General features: G+C 44.6%; 1 protein-coding gene and 1 long non-coding RNA gene across 8 annotated transcripts in view; one reads left to right on the forward strand and one right to left on the reverse strand.

The window, feature by feature from the left end:
* Positions 1-14,043: 14,043 nt before the first annotated feature.
* Positions 14,044-19,115, forward strand: part of Camk4 (calcium/calmodulin dependent protein kinase IV) — a 215,649-nt gene continuing 210,577 nt past the window's right edge. The window contains exons 1-4 of one of the 7 annotated variants that reach the window (XM_040758044.1): positions 14,044-14,125; positions 16,027-16,119; positions 17,360-17,699; positions 18,499-18,728. In XM_040758044.1, the coding sequence (XP_040613978.1) occupies positions 18,571-18,728 (158 nt within the window). In that variant the 5' untranslated portion in view covers positions 14,044-14,125; positions 16,027-16,119; positions 17,360-17,699; positions 18,499-18,570. Of the gene's footprint in view, positions 14,126-16,026; positions 16,120-16,826; positions 17,700-18,302; positions 18,729-19,115 lie in introns of those variants that run through there. The other 6 variants (XM_040758045.1, XM_040758046.1, XM_040758043.1 and 3 more) reach the window with 6 other exon arrangements.
* On the reverse strand, positions 14,846-18,182 carry LOC121144381. Its single transcript, XR_005881737.1, has 2 exons — positions 18,008-18,182; positions 14,846-16,008 (listed from the first exon to the last, which is right to left on the reverse strand). It is a non-coding gene; the product is annotated as an uncharacterized LOC121144381 (long non-coding RNA).

Below are 19,115 nucleotides of genomic sequence, written 5' to 3' on the forward strand. Positions count from 1 at the left end.
TGATGATCTTCCAATTCTCAGCAGTGCTGATTCTGTTCTTCATCTACTGTGCTCTATTTTTTTTAATTAAAAAAACCAGTCTTTCGCCCCCAGAAGGTACATTCTATCGCTAAATATCCTTAAGTGGCCTGAGTGTTTTCTTGTGTTCTTCTGGGGCCTGACTCCATCAGTACCAGGACTTCCTTTTTGATGACAGCTGCTTCTTGCTCTTCCTTCAACAATGGGCTCCTGCGGGCGGTGGATTTTCCTGGGCTCTGAGTATAAGACGACTAAAACATGTGAACCAATGGAGTAGAACATGAGTCTTTAGTGAACACCTGTTTCAGCTGTTCCACATATTTTATGCACATTTTATGTGATGGAAATGCCCCCACCTCTATTTTACAAAAGTGGAATTAGCAAACTTGCCGAAGCTTCCCCTGGGAAGTGACGGAGATAGCGTTTAAGTCAGGCAGAATTTTTCCATGTGGTAGTTCTCAAAAGACATGTTATTTCTCACACATAGTATGAGTAACCAATAGACAGAGATGAAGAATCCCATTGCTTTTTGGGGGTGCATAAAACTCCCATCCCAAATTTCAGGGCTTGGGTCTTCCTCCAAGACCTGTCCATTTCCAGTCATCGGACTTTTTGGGCCAGAGGAGAAAAACATCTTGAATCCACATTCCTTTAACATACAGGCAGAGTGGAAGTTTTCCACGTATTCATACACATGAAGTTGACTCACTATGCTAAGTCATTACCCAGCTCAGGGTAAAGTATTTTGAATAATCAAAACAAGGGCATGAACTTGTAACAGAGTCCTCTGAATATAGTCTTGTATTTCCAATATTCAAAATATGGTAGATACTCTGTTGACACTGGATGAATTATAGTAGACCTTGGGTACACGAGAGTCATCACCAGGAAGCTGTAAGACTCAAGATGCTGTCCTTTTCCGAACCTCAAGCCCGGGAGCAGTCCTGGAGAGCCGTCTCTAGGTTGCTGCTCCTTTAGAAGAGGGCAAGCGATGCTTGCCTTCACCCTTTGCATCGGGAGTTTGCAATAATTAAGACGCGAGGCTTTAGTTCCTTGCAGAGCAATTGAATGGAATGCCGTGCCCATAGAGAGACTCCAGAAAATCGTATGAACACGTAGGAGTGATGACGATCGGGAGAAAAGAGGGAGACAGAGCTGGCGAAGAGCGAGTTTAGGACGACAGTCACAGTCCATAGCGGAGGAACTGTTGCTTAGCAACTACAAGTTTCAGGAAGGAAAATTCTCAGTTCCACGGGGTGTGGAGGGGCGGGGGGTGCAAAGTTTGGTAAATACGCGTCTACAGTGGCGGCTTTTGAGATGCTGTGGCGATGATTGGCTTTGCAAATATGCCTCTGCTTTTCGCTTACGTCCATTTGAAAACTTGTCCCCACCTCAAGCCAACACTGAGTGGACTGGCCAAACTGGGGGACCACTCGTCCAATGTGACCAAGGAGCCAAAAGGAAAACTTCTCTGCGGCCTCACTGTCCTCACACTTTTCTGCTTTGTCTGGCCTTTCTAGTGCGAGGGCTTACTGTGCAAGGACTCCGAGCAGGCGTACGTATCAGGAAACAGAACGGAACTTCGCGGAAGGTCCTTTCCACCTCCTTCCCTTACCCAGTGCAACCGCTTTCATGGGGTCGATGCTCTCCGCGCGCCTGCCCTTGTGTATGTAAGCATCCTAGCGTCTAACTCCCAGCACAGACAGTGTTACGTCCTGCTGCTGTATCTACCGAAACACGTTTTGAAACTCTGGAACGTGCTATGTGTAGGCAGATCTCACTCTTACACACCGTGAGCGATGGTCCATCCGCACTGTACATCCAATGCACATGTCTATTTTTTTTTTTTAAGTTTCGCTAATTCGATCGATGGCTGTAAACGGCCTTGAACACTTGTGAATGTGTTTCTGAAAATATGCCGCTAGAGTGAAAACTGCTGGGTGGGTCGAGGGAATGTGAGATTTGAAATGTTCACCTCCTGATGGCCTCCCTCAAATACTTCCTCAAAACGACTGCTGTTTGCTGGCTGTGAATGAGTGTGCCAGTTTCCATATTACTATTATTATCATCATTATTTTATTTTCGAGACAGGATTTCCTGAGTAGCCCTGTCTGTCCTGGCACTCACTCTGTAGACCAGGCTGGCCTCAAACTCACAGAGATTCTCCTGCCTCTGCCTCCCGAGTGGTGGGCCATGACTGCCCAACTGTCCATATTATCTTTCTTATACAAGATAGTTTATGCCATCTACAAGTGGAAATACACACACACACACATACAGACAGACAGACAGATCTCTCTCTCTTACACACACACACAACTCTCTCTCTTACATACACAGACAGACAGATCTCTCTCTTACACACACAGACAGATCTCTCTGTCTTACACACACACAGAAAAATCTCTCTCTTACACACACAGACAGATCTCTCTCTTACACACACAGACAGATCTCTCTTACACACACAGACAGATCTCTCTCTCTTACACATACACACAGACACACACACAGACAGATCTCTCTTACACACAGACAGATCTCTCTCTCTTACAGACACACAGACACACACAGAGAGACAGACATCTCTCTCTTACACATACACACAGACAGGTCTCTCTCTCTTACACACACACAACTCTCTCTTACACACACAGACAGATCTCTCTCTCACACACACAGACAGATCTCTCTCTCTTATACATACACACACACACAGACAGATCTCTTTTACACACAGACAGATCTCTCTCTCTCTTACACAGACACACAGACACACACAGAGAGACAGACATCTCTCTCTTACACATACACACAGACAGGTCTCTCTCTCTTACACACACAGACACACACACAGATCTCTCTCTTACACGCACACACAGACACACCACACACACAGAGACAGATCTCTCTCCTACACACACACACACACACACACACACACACACACACACACAGATTACTGCTGTGAATGAATGTGCTTTCATGTTTATTAACCAAATTGCTTCCCCTTTGAGAATTGCCATCTGGCATCTTTTACTCATTTTAATGTCAAGTTCTTTGTCTTTGCCTAAATTATTCATAGTGGGATTTATACATTATAGTTATTAATACCTTGCCTGCTCTATGTGTTGCAGTAATTTATCTCTGCCACTTATGTTGTGTCCTTTCTGTATGTTCTCTCACATATACAGAAGCTTTAAAGCTGCTTAAGGGAAATCTATTATTTATAATAAACTTCAGTGCTCTAGTGTTTAGTTCTCGCACAAGAGGATCTTTATTAGTCCGTGCCTCTGGAAAGTAGTCTGCATTATATACGTGCTAACACATTTACACTTTTACCTAATGTTTGGTGCTTTAAAATAATCTGAAACTCATCTTAGTAAATGATATGAGGTATAAACAATTTTTGTTCTTTTAAATATCGATAGATGCTTTTCTTTTTAGTATCATTTTTCTCTTTTATTGAGAGAAATAACAATTTTTGCATTAAATTTTTTATTATATATTTAAATTAGAAACAAACTTGCTTCACATGTCAGTCCCAGCTCCCTGTCCCTCCCCTCCACACCCGCTCTCTCCCCCCAGCCCCCCAGCCCCCCACCTAATCCCCACTCTGTTCCCCAGGGAGGGTACGACCCTCCATGGGGGATCTCTAGCGTTTGTAATTTCGTTCCGGGGAAAACCTAGGCCTTCCCCAAGTGTCTGGATTGAGAGAGCATCCCTCATCGTGGGATGGGCACCCAAAGTCCATTTGTATGCCAGGGATAAATACTGACTGATCCACTGCCCAAAGCCCCATAGATTGTCTAGGCTTCCTCACTGATGCCCACATTCAGGGGGCCTGGATCAGTCCCACGAATAACATAATTTTTTATTTAAATTTTTTCATTTCACATACCAACCCCCTCTTTCTCCTTCCCCCACGTCCCCACCTCCCCCATCCCACCTCCTATCTACTCCTCAGAGTGGGTAAAGCTTCCTTTTGGGTGTCAGCAAAGCCTGGCATATCACATTGAGGCAGGACCAAGCCCCCATCCCCTGTATCAAAGCCAAGCATGGAATCCCACCATAGGGAGTGGGCTCCAAATGACAGTCCTGGTCCCACTGCCAGCCCTCCCAGCGGCCTCTCCCCCCAACAGATCAAGCAACATAACTGTCATCACATTCAGAGGGCCAAGTGCGGTCCCAGGCAGGGGCATCAGCCATCGGTCCAGCGTCCGCGAGCTCCAGAAGATAAAACAAAACCATCACATCAAGGCTGGACAAAGCAAACGAACAGAAGGAAAACAGCCTCGAGAGAAGTCATGAGAATCCATAGACTTGTTCAAGCACAAGGAGTCCCATTGAAAATACTGAACTTAAAGCTATAGTACAGACACAGAGGACCTGGTGCAGACCTGTGCAAGCCCCCGCTTGCTGCTCAGTCTCCGTGGGTTCATATGAGCCTGGATCCATTGATTGAGAGGGCCTTGCTCTCTGTCCCTCGTCCTCCTCTCCCGTGGGGTTTCCTGAGTTCTGAGGGGACAGATCTGATGGAGGCATCCCATTTAGAGCTGTGTGTTCCAAGGTCGCTCTCTCTTCTCTCTCTCTCTCTCTCCGTCTGTGTGTGTGTGTGTGTGTGTGTGTGTGTGTCTGTCTGTCTGTCTGTCTGTCTGTCTGTCTGTCTGTCTCTCTTGTTTCAGGATAACTGTTTACACTGTAAAGATGGGTCTCTGCCGAAGGGTGCCTTCTGATTGGTTTAATTGAAAAACTGAACAGCCAATAGCTAGGCAGGAGGCATAGGTGGGGTTTCCGGGGAGGGAAAAGAGGAGGAAGGAGTCTTGGCTGGTGTGCAGGAGATGCCAGGAGGCAGACATCAGGCAGGGTGCGCAGGAGGAGAGGTGACAGCCCTGAGCCCCGGGGCAGGATGTAGATTAATTTAAAAAAATACGGGTTAGGTTAAGTTTTAAGAGTGAGTTGGACAAGCTTAAGGTGATGACCAAGCTTTCACAATTAGTAAGACTCTGTGTCGTTATTTGTGGGCTGGTTGTTCCAACGAGATGGCTTACTACAGTGGGTCTCTGTATGTATTCCCATCTGCTTCAGAAGGAAGCAAAGAAGATAATTTTAAGTCAGAAAGATCCATAACTCCACACTCATTTTGACAGCCTAGAACAAAATTGAATACTTTAAAAATAATCATTAAATGCATTGTTAGATGCTTTTCTTACAATTTAATTATCCATTTTCCCTACTGGTCAAATCAAATTAATCATAAAGTCTTACACCCGAGAGTCTCTTATGTTTTCTGTTCAGGTTTACAGACTTGCTTCCCTATTTTCTTTCCTAGTTAAACTCTCAAAGAGGTTTAATTACAAAGATTTACAGCATGTACACACATGTACTTGGAATTTCCTTTCCATCTGATGTTTTCTAAAATTGTTTTTAACTTTTGTGGTGTCTTCTTCATGAATAAGAAGAGATTAGACAAGAATATGTAAGTTAGCAGGTGTAGCACCTTCTTCTTTGAGCATCTTATATTTTTATGAGCCCTGTTTTCTCACAGGATATTGTTTAGAGAAAGACATTGGCCCTGTCTCTTGGTTTTTCATGTGTACTTTCTTATTTTTTTAAAGATTTATTTATTTATTATGAACACAACATCTTGCCTCCATGTATGTCTGCACGCCAGAAGAGGACACAGATCTCATTACAGATGGTTGTGAGCCACCATGTGGTTGCTGGGAATTGAACTCAGGACCTCTGGAAGGGCAGGCAGTGCTCTTAACCTCTGAGCCATCTCTCCAGCCCTCATGTGTACTTTCTCTGTGGCTTCATATGCTACTATTACAGCTGTGGCAGGCATCTTTTGTGTGCTTTTGTCTTTAATAAAAATGTTCATTGTATCTTACCATTAATTATGTTTTGTAAAGATTTCATGTGAACACATTTTATTGGATTGAAACTGTTTCCCTTTGGTCTCCGCTGAATTATTTTCAAATCATGAAAGAACATGGATTTTCTCATTTCATTGACAATGGTATTTGTGTTTATTTTCTTGAGTATAATCAGGTATCCTTTGAAAGCTTTGGTTAGATTATTATTTTTTAATTGTACATTTCAAGAATTTTTCCCTTCTTACAAAACATCAGAGAGGAATTTATTGTATAACTGGAGTAAATAAGCTGAAGGGGCCACACAGGCTTATTGCTGGTACAGTGGTGGCCTGCCCATTATCTGAAGAGGAAGGAGACCAATATTAGTTTAGACATATGGTGGGGTGAGTAAAATCTCATAAAACAAAGACTGAACCCAGTGTGGAGGTACATGGATTATCTAGTTTTATAAGTGGATAGTGCACTAACACTCTTTTAAAGGGTCTTACGTATTTTACATGTATGAGTATTTTGTTTGTATGTGTGTATGTGTCTCACATGTTTGCCTGATGCTGACCGAGGCCAGAAGAGGTCATCAGATAGCCTTATCCAGTAGTTTCGGACTTCCCTTAGCCATTGTTGTGGGTATTGGGAACTGAATCCTGACACCCTGTAAGAGCAGTGAATGCTTGTAACCACTGAGCCATCTCCCTGACCTTTTATCTATCTTTAAGTCTCTGAATGTTCTGGAGTTTTGGCCTCTTGATCAGACGTAAGTCTCATGTTTTTTTTTTTGTTGTTGTTGTTTTTTTTGTTTTTTTGTAAAAGCCTGTGATATAAGATGACTTCTACTTGATTATTGTAGTTTCATTAATTTTCTGCTAGTTTTGGTATGTTAATATTTAGCATTTTAACATTCATGTTCAAGTGATTCAATTATGTGTCTGTTGTGCACCTTGTGCCAAGACAGAGAAGACAGAGGTGCATGAGAAAAGTTTACCGAGTCTCAGTCAGGAACGGCGGCGGCTGTGACCTGTATAAAGTAAGGGCAAATCCGGGAGACGCTGTCCCCGACGTCTCACTGGATCTTACTGAGGGCTGTTCACGATCCTCTATGTAATGAAGGTCTTTTGACATTTTGATTGCTTCTGAGAAAATAAAGGGATGATAAAAACTCTTGAATATTCTTTATTTTACAGCACTGTGAATGCTAGTCTGAGTGTGCTGCAAAATATACTTTTCTTTTCCTTTAAGCTTTGAAAGTGATTGCATCCTTTGTTGAGGATAAGAAATGTTTCTGAGTTCTGAATATTTTTTCTTTGTACACGTCCTAGCTACTCTCCTGGAAACCCTCAGTATTCTTTTTTCCCCATTTCTTTTGAGATTACAATGTAATTGCAACATTTCCCACTTCTCTTTCCTCCCTCCGTACCCTCCCACACACCCCTTCTCATTCTCTTCCAGTATTCTCAAATAGCCTGAAGACACACCTCAGCACTGGGCAGGCTTCTCTACTTTCCTTTGCTCTTCTAGAATGTGATATAATTGGAAACATGTAGCCTGGACACTTCGTGTCTGGCTCTGTCATTCTGTGGAATATGTTTCAGATTCAGCCATGTTCTTGTTGCCAGCAGTAGTTTAGTGTTTCTTTTCCTTCTTCTGAGTAGTGTAACACACACGTTACACTGAGTCTGGAGGTGTGTGTGTGTGTGTGTGTGTGTGTGTGTGTGTGTGTGTGTGTTTGTATGCCGCATGTGGGAGGGTGTCGGCAGAGGACAAAAGGGGGCCTCAGTTTTCTTGGGATCAGAATTATAGATGGATGAACTGTACTTGGCCCCCTGGAAGAGCATCAAGCGCTCTTAACTGTGGAGTCATCTCTCCAGTTCCCAAGACTTGTTTCATTGTTAGCTTTTTTTTTTTTTCAGACAGTGTTTCTTGTAGTGTAGGCTAGCTGTAGACTTTTCTTGTAGTTGAAGCCAGTCTTGAACTCATGATTCCCTTACTATTGCTAGAAAATGGAGAGATTTAGAAAATGCATGATTCATTCTCTTCTCTGAGAAAGGGAAACCATAAATAAGAAACAAGCAAGACAGAGTACTAAGCCTGGCAATTCTGCAGAGCTTTAGTATGTATGTGGCACGCTTCTGTGTTGATTTGTGTTTACAAAATAAGGCAGTGAGGGTCTGTAACCCTATTTACATTAAACCCTAGGAAACTTAAGTTTATAGACAGCAGACTTGTATCTGCTGGCAGCGAGGTGTGGTGAGGAGGCTTGTACTTCTACATTTTTTTCAACTTTTTTGTTTGTTTTTTGAAATAGGGTTTCTCTGTGTGCACATAATTAAAAACAAAAGAAAAATGTTTACAAAGATGGTATGGTTTTTTTTTTTTGCTTGTTTGTTTTTGAGACAGGTTTTTGTTTAACCCTGGCTGTCCTGGCACTCTGTAAACCAGACTGGTCTTGAACTCAAGAGATTCCCCTGCCTCTGCCTCTCAAGTGCTGGGATTAAAGGTGTGCGCCACTATCTGGCAAAAGATAGCATCTTAATGATACATTTAAGATTACCCCACAGTTTCTATAGGCTCTTCTTTTATCTATCTATTTCTTCCTTTCTTCCTCTCTCTTTCTCCCTTCACTTTCTTCTCCCTCCCTCCCTCTCTCCCTCCTTTCCTTTCTTTCTTTTGCCTTTGAGCAGTGGTTCTCAAGCTTCCTAATGCTGTGATAATACAGTTGCTCATGTGTGGTGATCCCCAGCCATAAAACTATTTTTGCTGCTACTACATAACTAATTTTGCTACTGCTATGAACTGTAATGCAAATATCTGATATGCAGATGATCTTAGACAACCCCTGTGAAAGGGTCCTTTGTCTCCCAAAGGGGTCGAGACCCACAGGTTGAGAAACACTGCCTTTGAGTGATCTTTTGCCTTTTTTGAATAGTTACAGAGACTTTCTGAAGCTGTGCCTTATCTATGGGTGGATGGGTGGGCTGAAGACACTCTTCCTCTGAGCCCTGGTGGGGTTTTTGCTTCTTGAGATTCTGATTCTCTTCATTCTCATCTCTTCGCCGAAATCGCCCACTAATTTCACACTTTCACTTTTTCCATTAGAATTTCTAACATAGTTATTTTTAAACCACTGTCAGAAGAGTCCGTCTTATCAGAGTCTGGTTCAGTTTATAGATTTCTTATCGTATTATTCAATCCATTTTGTTGGTGTGGAACCTGTGTGTCCTGTGTCGATCAGTAGATCCTAGGACTTCACTCTCTGAGGGATTCAAGAGAACCTTAGCCTGGCGTTTTGTTACTTTTTTTTGAGACTTACTCGTGTTTTATGTTTATGCGTGTTTTGCATGCACCTATACCTGTGTGTCACACGTGGGCTGGTGCACACGGGGGCCAAAGAAGCTGTGTGTCTGTGCAACACGCGTGGGCTGGTGAGCAGGGGAGGCAGAAAAGATGTACTGTGTGTCTGTGCACCACACGTGGGCTGGTGCTCAGGGGAGGCAGAAAAGACGTAATGTGTGTCTGTGCACCACGCGTGGGCTGGTGTGCAGGGGAGGCAGAAAAGACGTAATGTGTGTCTGTGCACCATGCGTGGGCTGGTGAGCAGGGGAGGCAGAAAAGATGTACTGTGTGTCTGTGCACCACGCGTGGGCTGGTGAGCAGGGGAGGCAGAAAACATGTACTGTGTGTCTGTGCACCACGCGTGGGCTGGTGCTCAGGGGAGGCAGAAAACATGTACTGTGTGTCTGTGCACCACGCGTGGGCTGGTGCTCAGGGGAGGCAGAAAAGATGTACTGTGTGTCTGTGCACCATGCGTGGGCTGGTGAGCAGGGGAGGCAGAAAAGATGTAACGTGTGTCTGTGCACCACGTGTGGGCTGGTTAGCAGAGTGGGCTCTGTTGGAGTTGCTGGCATTGTAGATGGTTGTTTTATCACTATGTGGGTGCGGTGATCTGTGCGGATTGAACCCAGGTCCTCTGGAAGAATATCTAGTGCTCTTAACCCCTAAGCCGTCTTTCCAGGCCCTATTTGTTTTTTTAAACAATGATTTGTTTTTCCAATATCATTTGTTGTTCTCCATATGATATCGTTAATTTTTTCCTAATGATTTCTAAAAATGCTTTACACATTCTCAATGTATATTCTTCATCAGATGTTTGTCCTGAGGACAGTAACCCCCCTGTGCGTGGCTTTGTTTCACTTAATTTTATCTCCTACTGTAAGGAAGGTTTACTTTAATTTTTAAAGGATTTTCTTTTTCTAAGAGAGCTCATTAAGTCATATCCGAGATATCTCACTCGGCAGGTGTTTCTAGGAGACGTTTTTCACTATTTTCTTCCTGGAGTGTTATGGTGGGTCTACTTCACATTTATAATCCATGTTATCTGCTGTGCAAACAATTCGTTGGGGCCCATTTTTCTGTGTTATCACTTATTGAAAATACATTGTTTTGTCGATTTAATGCTCAAAATTATTTCAGAAATTAATTAGTCATACATACATACATACATACATACATACATACATACATATATATGCTGCTACACAAATAAACCATGTCTTGAAAATGCCCCCAAAAAGAATTATGTTTTTTACTATTTTTTTCACCCTTAGATTTCATTGTTACCTGTCTGTTTATCTGTACCTTGTTCAATTTCTGTCAGCAACACTTGACAACTTTAAGCACAGAGGAATTGAAAACTTAAATACGGACACTGTCATGCTTTTTAGTCTGTTGTATTTATGCTTACTGTATTATTGCCTTGGTGTCTGGAAATATAACTGATCTTTGAAATTTTATTCTTGCGCATGTGCACGTGTGTGTGTGTGTGTGTGTGTGTGTGTGTGTGTGTGTGCTGTTTGTGTCTTTGTGTGCCATAGAGGGCATAAGGCCTCTGGAGCTGGATGGTTACAGGTGATGGTGAGCCTCGGGTGTGGATGCTGGGAACGGAAGTTGGGTGCTCTGGAAGAGCAGCTCTTGACCACTGGTCATCTCTCCAGTCCCTAGTGAATTGTTTGAAACAAGGTTTGGGTCCTGTGGCTTTGCCAAGTGCAGTGATAAAGTTTAGTATTCTGAATTAATTCAGTATCTGGAAGAATTAAACTTTTTTCTTTCCAATATTTGCTGCCTTTTGAATTTATCTAAGTTAGAGCGTTGGCTATGCTCCAACTGTTATTATCGATGTACAACTGATTAAATGCTACTATTGACATACAATTTGCATATAACAAAGAGCTTTGAAGCACGCATTTGAGAGTCCTAATAAACATGTAGAGTTCTGCAGTCACCACGACAGTCACACGCCTCACAAGTTTCCCGAGCTCCCTTTGTAGTTGACTTCTACACTACCCCTGAGAAGCATAAATCCCAATTTGTGGTTTTAATTTATATCTTCTCCAAATATTTTATACAAGGAATTATACCTAATGGTTCATGCCATATTTTATACTTACGTATACTATAAATAATAAAATTCAGTGTTATAATTTTTGTTTTAAACTGTGTTGTCCCTAAATAAATCCCATAGCCTTTATACTTACATTCCCGCTCATATCTACTGCTCTTCCTTCTTTTTCTGTGTATCTTGGCTTTAATCTGGTTTATTTTACTTCAGCAAGACCACACTCCCTTATCGTGATAATCTCCAGCCATGAGTTTAAACTAAGTTTATTTATATTTGAATTTCAATTATGAAAGACATTCTTTGTATATTTCTTTAAGCAGTTAACAATCTTCTAAGCTAAATCACACTAGCTAGTTCATTACTTTAGTTTCCAGTCATGCTTTTTATTAGTTCTTTGAGGATTTTGTACGATGCGTCTTGATCACGTTTACTCCTCCTGCCAGCGCCTCCCAGAGTCACCCTCCCTCCCCTACACGCCCAGTTTTGGGTACAGCACTGTCACAAACATGGGAACAGCCATCCACGTCCTGTTTCAGGTCCCATGCCACAGGATGAAGCCCACACTGAAAATGGCACCATCACAGGCCAAGAACATGTACACAGGCACGTCATAGACTCCAGGAGAGGCCTGCTGCCATTGGCCTGCTAACCATACACAGTATTAAATCATCTCCCCGCGACCTGTCATTATACCCCACCATCAGAGATCATCATGTACAGTAGACGGTGGTTGACATGGAGACCGGCAAGGCTCAGAGATCAAGGGGCTGTGGAATATTTACCCCACAGGAGCATCTGTGTCATGCACCCTTCTCTGAGGATCAAGAATCATTGCAGAAGAAGTAGGAGGGCATAGACTATGATAGCCAAAGGCAGCACCTGTCTACACCAGACCTGCCTTCTGGACGCAGCAGGAGAACTGAACATGTAACCCTACAGTAGCTGTGACAGCCTACACAAGACCTGTGTGAGCTTATGCAAGACCAGATCCCATCACAAAGGGAGGAGGTTAGAGCAAAGTCCCACCCTTAGCTGAAGCACCATTGGCAACTGACAGCTGCCTTGAGGAGAGTCGGTTTTTAAGAGTGTAGCTAGCTCCTCAGCACTGGAGAGATGGCTGGGTGGTCTAAAGCACTGGCTGCCCTTCCAGAGGACCAGAGGGCCAGATTTCAGATCCTAGCACCTCATGTTGGTTCACAACTGCCTTTAACGCCAGCCCCAGGGGATAAAATTCTCTACTCACCTCTATGGACGGCGTATTCATGCAGAGCTTAGAATACGTGCGGACAAAATATCCCCACCGTGGATGGGAGTCTCTGTCCCGCCTGGTCCTGGTGCTATTCAGTGCCAAATAAACACACAGAGGCTTCTATTAATTACACACTGTTAACTGAAATTTCTGTCCCTCCTGGTCCTACAGCCATTTAGTCCCAAGTAAGCATAAACATAGAGGCTTACATTAATTATGAACTGTTTGATGACTCACCCTTCTTTAATTGACTAACTCTCAATTATTAACCCATTTCTATTAACCCATTTCTAATAACCCGTGTCTTGGCTTACCAGTGATATCCAGACCTCTTGCTCCTTTGGCAGCTACATGGCGTCTCCCTGCTGACTCACTCTCTGTTTTCCTCTTCCCAGAATTCTCCTAGTCTGGTAGTCCTGCCTATACTTCCTGCCTGGCTGCCGGCCGATCAGCATTTTATTAAACCAATATGAGTGACAAAACTTTACAGTGTTCAAAATCACCATACACATTAAAGACAAGGACATTAAAAAAAGTGTAGCCCCTGGCAAACAGACCTCGCTCCAGTAGAAGGCCACACATCCCAGAATACACAAATTAGAATGGAATTAAAAAATTATTTTTGATGAGCAGCTATGTGTTTTTGTATCATTTCTTCCCTAAATGTGTAATATGGATACATTCAAAACTTAACAAAAACATCTGATTTAAAATGTTTGACACAGATGGTGTTATTTCTACTTACTGTTTAGTTTGTTGAGATTCTTGGATCTGTAACTAATGTTATTTCACTAAATCTGATGGAAATTTCTGCCTATAGCTTTTCCAAGTATGTTTTCTGCCCTAGCCTGTCTCTTATTTCTTTGCGAGTCTCATTTGTAAGTAAGAGATTGTGGTGTTGTCCTATAAACCAGTTTCGTGCTTATTATTTCAGTGTTTTTTGTTTTTGTTACCTGGGCTAGATAATAACTATATTTTATTAGTTCTTTATTGTTGAATAAAGATTAATCCAAACTTGCCGGGCGTTGGTGGCACACACCTTCAATCCCAGCACTTGGGAGGCAGAGGCAGGCAGATCTCTGTGAGTTCGAGGCCAGCCTGGTCTACAGAGTTTCAAAAAAACACTACACAGAGAAATTATGTCTGGAAAAAACCAAAACAACAAAAGAAGTTAATCCAGACTCTCTTGCTTTGAAATAGAGTAGTCACACTCATCTCTTAAAATTTCTGTGTACACAGAGTCCCAAATTATCTTGAATGTTCAACTAGCTCATTTGAATCACTTTAACTCAGTTCTCGTGTGACTTCCTAGTCGGACACTTGCTGGGGCTGGAGTCGCTTGATTGAGTTCGGAATCTCCTCGGGTGGTAGCTCACTTCCTCGGCTAGAGAGTCGGGGTGTGCATGTGCCTGCTCCAGTGTCCTTTCCTCAGAGTGAGCAAATAAAGGCAGGCGGACATCACCACATCACCGGGGGCCTTTATGACCTGCGCTCCCATCATGCCCTGCGCTCCCATCATGCTCTGCTCTCCACTTGGCCGGCCACACCTGAGGGAGGGAGGAAGGGGAGCGCAGGCATGAGCATGAGAAGGTGAAGTTTACTGAGCTGGGTCTTAGGGGATGGGTACTAAACCTGAGGTTAAGCGCACCCGCCCCTCTTCCTGCAAACCGCAGTCTTCTTGAGCCCTTTGCATGTAGATTCTAGAATTCAGATGGTTTGTTGTCGGCCCTAAAAAAAATCTCCAACAATTCTTTCGAATATTTTCCAGTTGTCCGGTAGGAATCCTCAACTTTATTCCCATTGTTAACTACCTTCCTTTCAATTGTTTAAACGTTTATGTCTTCTGTTTTAAGCCTTTGCCAGTATCGAGCTACAGGTCATCTTCGAATTAGTGTGTGTAATTTTACTATCAGCCCCAACTCACATTTTTCTGTCATTCTATGTGTCTAGAGACTTTTTAGAATTATGTGCTAAACGTCATCAGTGGCTAGCTGAAGAGATTCAAATTGCTGTGTTTTTCATACAAGCGTTTCTTAATTCCTTCACTCAAACGCGCATTTAACTTGGTTTAGTGTATTTAACTTGGTTTAGTGTAAAAAAAAAGAAGTTATTTACTTTGTGAGCATTGGTGTTTTGCCTTCATGTCTATGTGAGGGTGTCAGGTCCCCTGGAACTGGAGTTACAGACAGTTGTGAGCTGCCATGTGGGTGCTGGGGATAGAACCTGGGTCCTCTGGAAGAGCATAGAGCCAGCCCAACTCGATGTAACTTACACTATAAACCATACACATTTCCCTTAACTCTTCTACCATTCTGGTTGTCATTTTTTCCTGGTTTTATTGAAATTTTGCACACATTCCCACATCTTAAGAGATTAGCCTGTTCTTTTTTATGTATAGATTCTAAACTTCTCCACCGTGGTCCATTTTTTTTTCTTTTGCAATTTTCTTCTCAGTTTCTACACTCCAGCTACTGCAGAAATGCCTGTTGCCTTATACTTTAAGATATGAAGGCTGAAATTCACTCAAAGTTTCTTCTTCTGTGGGTGACACAATTCACATTTCCCCCGGATTTTGTTGTTACTTTGAACATTTTAATAACTTGCATGTAGACAAGAAAGCACCATTTTTCTATGCAGGAGAGGTATACAACCTGCTTTGCCATGACCAGAACGAGACGTTGGCTGCCCGTGTCTCAGAATGCACAGTTTAAGTATCCAGTTTGAGACTTGAGGAACTGTTTTACAGTGGATGACTCACAGTCATAAGGAGAGGCCGTGTAGCTCAGTGTTAGCGCATGGCCTACTGTGCGCAAGGCCCTCGCCGTGATACTGAAAGAGACCAGAAGTCAGGCTGTTTCGTTGGCAGAACCCCAGACACTGGTCTATGCAGTTGTCTATCTCAGTGACCTTGGGTTGTTCTATTTTCCAGGGAAGAATCTCCCAATCTCTGTATGGATAGGGCCAGGAAACACATAAGACACTAATTTGTCAGCTTCTTGTGAGAGCACTGGTTTATGTGTCGTTCTGCTGATTTCCCAGGATTCCACTTAATTTCTGTTTTGAATATAAACCAGCTGTATCATCTGACCTAGGACAAATTTATCCTTGTTCAATATTTACAGAATCAGATCTGTTGTTTTAGGCTTTGGGAATGGTGTGCTTGGAATGGCTGGGCATGTTAGGGCCATAGGATGCCTTTAAATACATCTGTCCAGTGTCTTGTTCTCTGTTTCCGGCTGCAAGGGATTTCTTGATCACCTGTGATAAGAATTAGATATTTTCTTATGAGCTTTTCCTACTCCAAGTCTGGATTTCGGGTTTTAATCCCAGTCTATTACTGTTTGTCCATATGTTCTTTTGATTCATTTATATTTGTTTCTTTTCATCTTAGCCAAGACTTACCAAAAAATGATCAATTTCATGTATTCAATCTTCGTTTCATCTGCATTAAAATAACACTGTTTTATGTTCATCTGTTTAAAATGAAAAAGGAAGCTGCAGGGATTAAACAAAATCCATCACCTCCCCACCGCCTCCCACAAAGCATACATCCCAAGACTTCCAGTGGATGCCTGAAACCACAGGTAGCTCTGGAGCCTGCATAAGCTCCGCTTTTCCCAATAGGACACGCTGCTCTCTGTGGCGAGAGCAGTGTATAGCAGGAGAGTACACTGGGCAAAAGAGCAGTGTATAGCAGGAGAGTACACTGGGCAAAAGGATGGTTCCTGTATTGGCCAGTCCAGAGTCGGGTAGCACAGAGGTCATCATTCTGTCCGGTACAGTAGGGAATTTAAAATGTATGGATTGTTCATTTCTGGAATTTTCCATCTAATATTTTTTACACTTCAGTTCACTGCAGGTAACTGAAAACATAGGTAGTGAAGCTGCAAATAAGGGGGAAACGATGTCGTCTCGTTAAACTTGCATTTGTTACAATTCTTCCTCCCCAGAAGTCATTTGTGAAAAGGATAGAGGTCAAATGACTAAACTTGTGACAAATGTAAACGTCACTTCTATGGTCACTTCTGTACTACACATAGGCTCTTTCTCCAATCATTGCTTTCAAAGATGCAGGGAAACAATGGGGCTACCATGTCTTCAATATAGCAGATTTGCTTTGGATCCATGTTGTAAAATAGTTTACAGCAGACAATCATTTGTAGCCATGGCCGCCTCAGAGGGCCTTGCCTCAAAGAGCTGTGCTGACAATAGCGTAGCAACTCCGTTATGCCTGTCTGTCCAACCATCATTGCCAGCTAACGGGAAACTCTGTGAGAACCAGAATTTAGACAACTTTAGCATCCTGCTTTGCTTATGAACCTGATATTTTAACATGAAGAAGCCGCACATTTTTTGGTTTCTTACCAAAGAACCCAGCACATGCCAGGCCTCGAATGAACGTGTGTTTGCCACATGCAGAATGTAGAGCATTGCATTTTGAGCATTTGCTTACCATCACCCCCAACAAATAGTTTTATATTGACTTTTCATTTCCTATCAGCCAGGCAAACACCCCTTTCACAACTGATTGGCTTGTTCTGGTGGTGGAGATTTCACCAGTATATAAGTACTATCTTAGCAAATTAGAGGGGAATATTGGAACATATTTGTGACTGATGCTTTCAGGAATGGAGACCTGAGGGAAAGAGTTTAGTGCATACTGGAGAAAAGAGATTATAAACCTCTGTTGTACTACATGATCTAGGAGCCGTTTAGCCAGAGATCAAACGTGGTGGAAATTATTACACACACACACACACACACACACACACACACACCAATTCAACAACGGGTTGTTCTTTATCTTTGTTGAAATCTGAGAAGAAATAAAGCCCAAAGGCCTCTCTATTCAACCAGCACTTAAAATCGCCATGGCGGATGATGGACGGACATGACCATGCTTGTGATGGGGACAGCTCATGGGAAGAAAAGAGCTCTTAACTGTAGCAACCTTCTCTGTCAAGAATGGTGACAGTCGCTGCCTGCAGGCAGGTTTGCCTAGTTGGCTTCACCGGAACCTTTCTTTGAGCCGTTTCAGCTGCCGGCCTTCAGATGCTGAAATTGAACTAGACACAGCCAAGTGTGTGCCCTTTTAGGAGCTCCGGCAGAGCCAGAGGCGACAGTGCCACCAGCAGAGATGACAAATTGAAGACTTCACTCAAAGGTGAGTCAGGTCAGCGTGGACCTAGGCCCTTCCCTTCTCCAGCTTGGACCGAGTTTCAGCAGAGAAGGCCTGCCAGGAGCTGACAACCACGGAACACCCTCCTCTAACATCCATATAAGCTTTAGCATCGGGACTAGCAAGGTGTGTGTGTGTGTGTGTGTGTGTGTGTGTGTGTGTGTGAGTGTGTGTGTGTGTGTGTGTGTGTTGGGGACTGGTTAGCTAATGAGAGGTGGAAGGAACTCGCCCGCTCCGAGCCACGCTCCAGGAAACATGAGTTTCTCCAACAATGACCAGGTTCCTTTTCTCACCATGCCCTCGGTGGCCTCCGCTCCGGGAGCTCGCCTCCAGCAGAGCCTCTGGTCTCCTTCTTAGGCTGCTGGCCGGCTCCTGCCGGAGGGCGCGTAGGAAGATGCTCGCCCGGGGTCCTAGTGTCTTTCCCCCAAGCTCCTGTCTTTGCAAACGCGGATAGGTGGCCGGCGGCAGCATCAACAGCATCAGCAGCTCCCCAGCCTGGGCGAGGAGCACAGGGAGGGGGCTGGCAGGGCAGGCGGGAGAGAGGCGCGGAGGTGGGGCGGCAGCCGCGAGGGGGAGGGCGCCTGAGCTCTGCGGCGCCCTGCCGGGTCTCTGCCGGCTGCCGGTGGCTCCGGGCTCCCCGGCGGCGGCGCTGGTGCTCGCTGTCTCCGGCTCTCCGCCCGCCCTCGCTCCCGCTGCCGAGCGCGGAGGCGAGCCGCAGCCCGGCGCGGCCGGTGGGCGTGTGCGCGCTGAAGGACGCCTCCTCTCGCTCCCTCCCGTGTTGCAGGCGGCAGCTGGCGGCTCCGGCTCGGGCAGCGGCGGCGGCGGCGGCGGCGGCTTCCGGAGTCCCGCGGCGAAGATGCTGAAAGTCACCGTGCCCTCCTGTTCCTCCTCGTCCTGCTCCTCGGTCACCGCAGGTGCCCCGGGGTCTGGGAACCTCGTCCCGGATTACTGGATCGACGGCTCCAACCGGGATGCTCTGAGCAATTTCTTCGAGGTGGAGTCGGAGCTGGGACGGTAAGGCGAGGGGCGCTGGACCAGGAGGAGAGCGGAGGCGCGGGCTGGGGCTGGGGATGCTCGCAGCAGCGAGCACGCTGGTTGTCCCTCGGGGCGGCGACAGCTCCCGAGGGTGAGGGTGTCGGGCTAGCCTGCTCTGCCTTGGGTATCTCCCCAGCCTAGACAGCGTCAGGGCAAGAGCTGAGCTGGAGTCCCGGGCAACCAGGCTCTCCCCGGAGCGCCTAGGCCGGTGCAGGGCGAGCATCCGCCAGACTCTCCAGCCCTCCCAGCTCGGAACTGGCTGCCGCTTGGGTGATCTCTCTCTTACCGCACGTGGACTCGGCTTCCCTAATTAGTGTCCCTGCTCGGATTCTAGTTTGTCAGAGGGACTTGTGTCTAGTTAAGTTT

Source organism: Mesocricetus auratus, unplaced genomic scaffold, assembly GCF_017639785.1.
Source record: "Mesocricetus auratus isolate SY011 unplaced genomic scaffold, BCM_Maur_2.0 Super-Scaffold_100015, whole genome shotgun sequence".
NCBI classification, from domain to species: domain Eukaryota; kingdom Metazoa; phylum Chordata; class Mammalia; order Rodentia; family Cricetidae; genus Mesocricetus; species Mesocricetus auratus.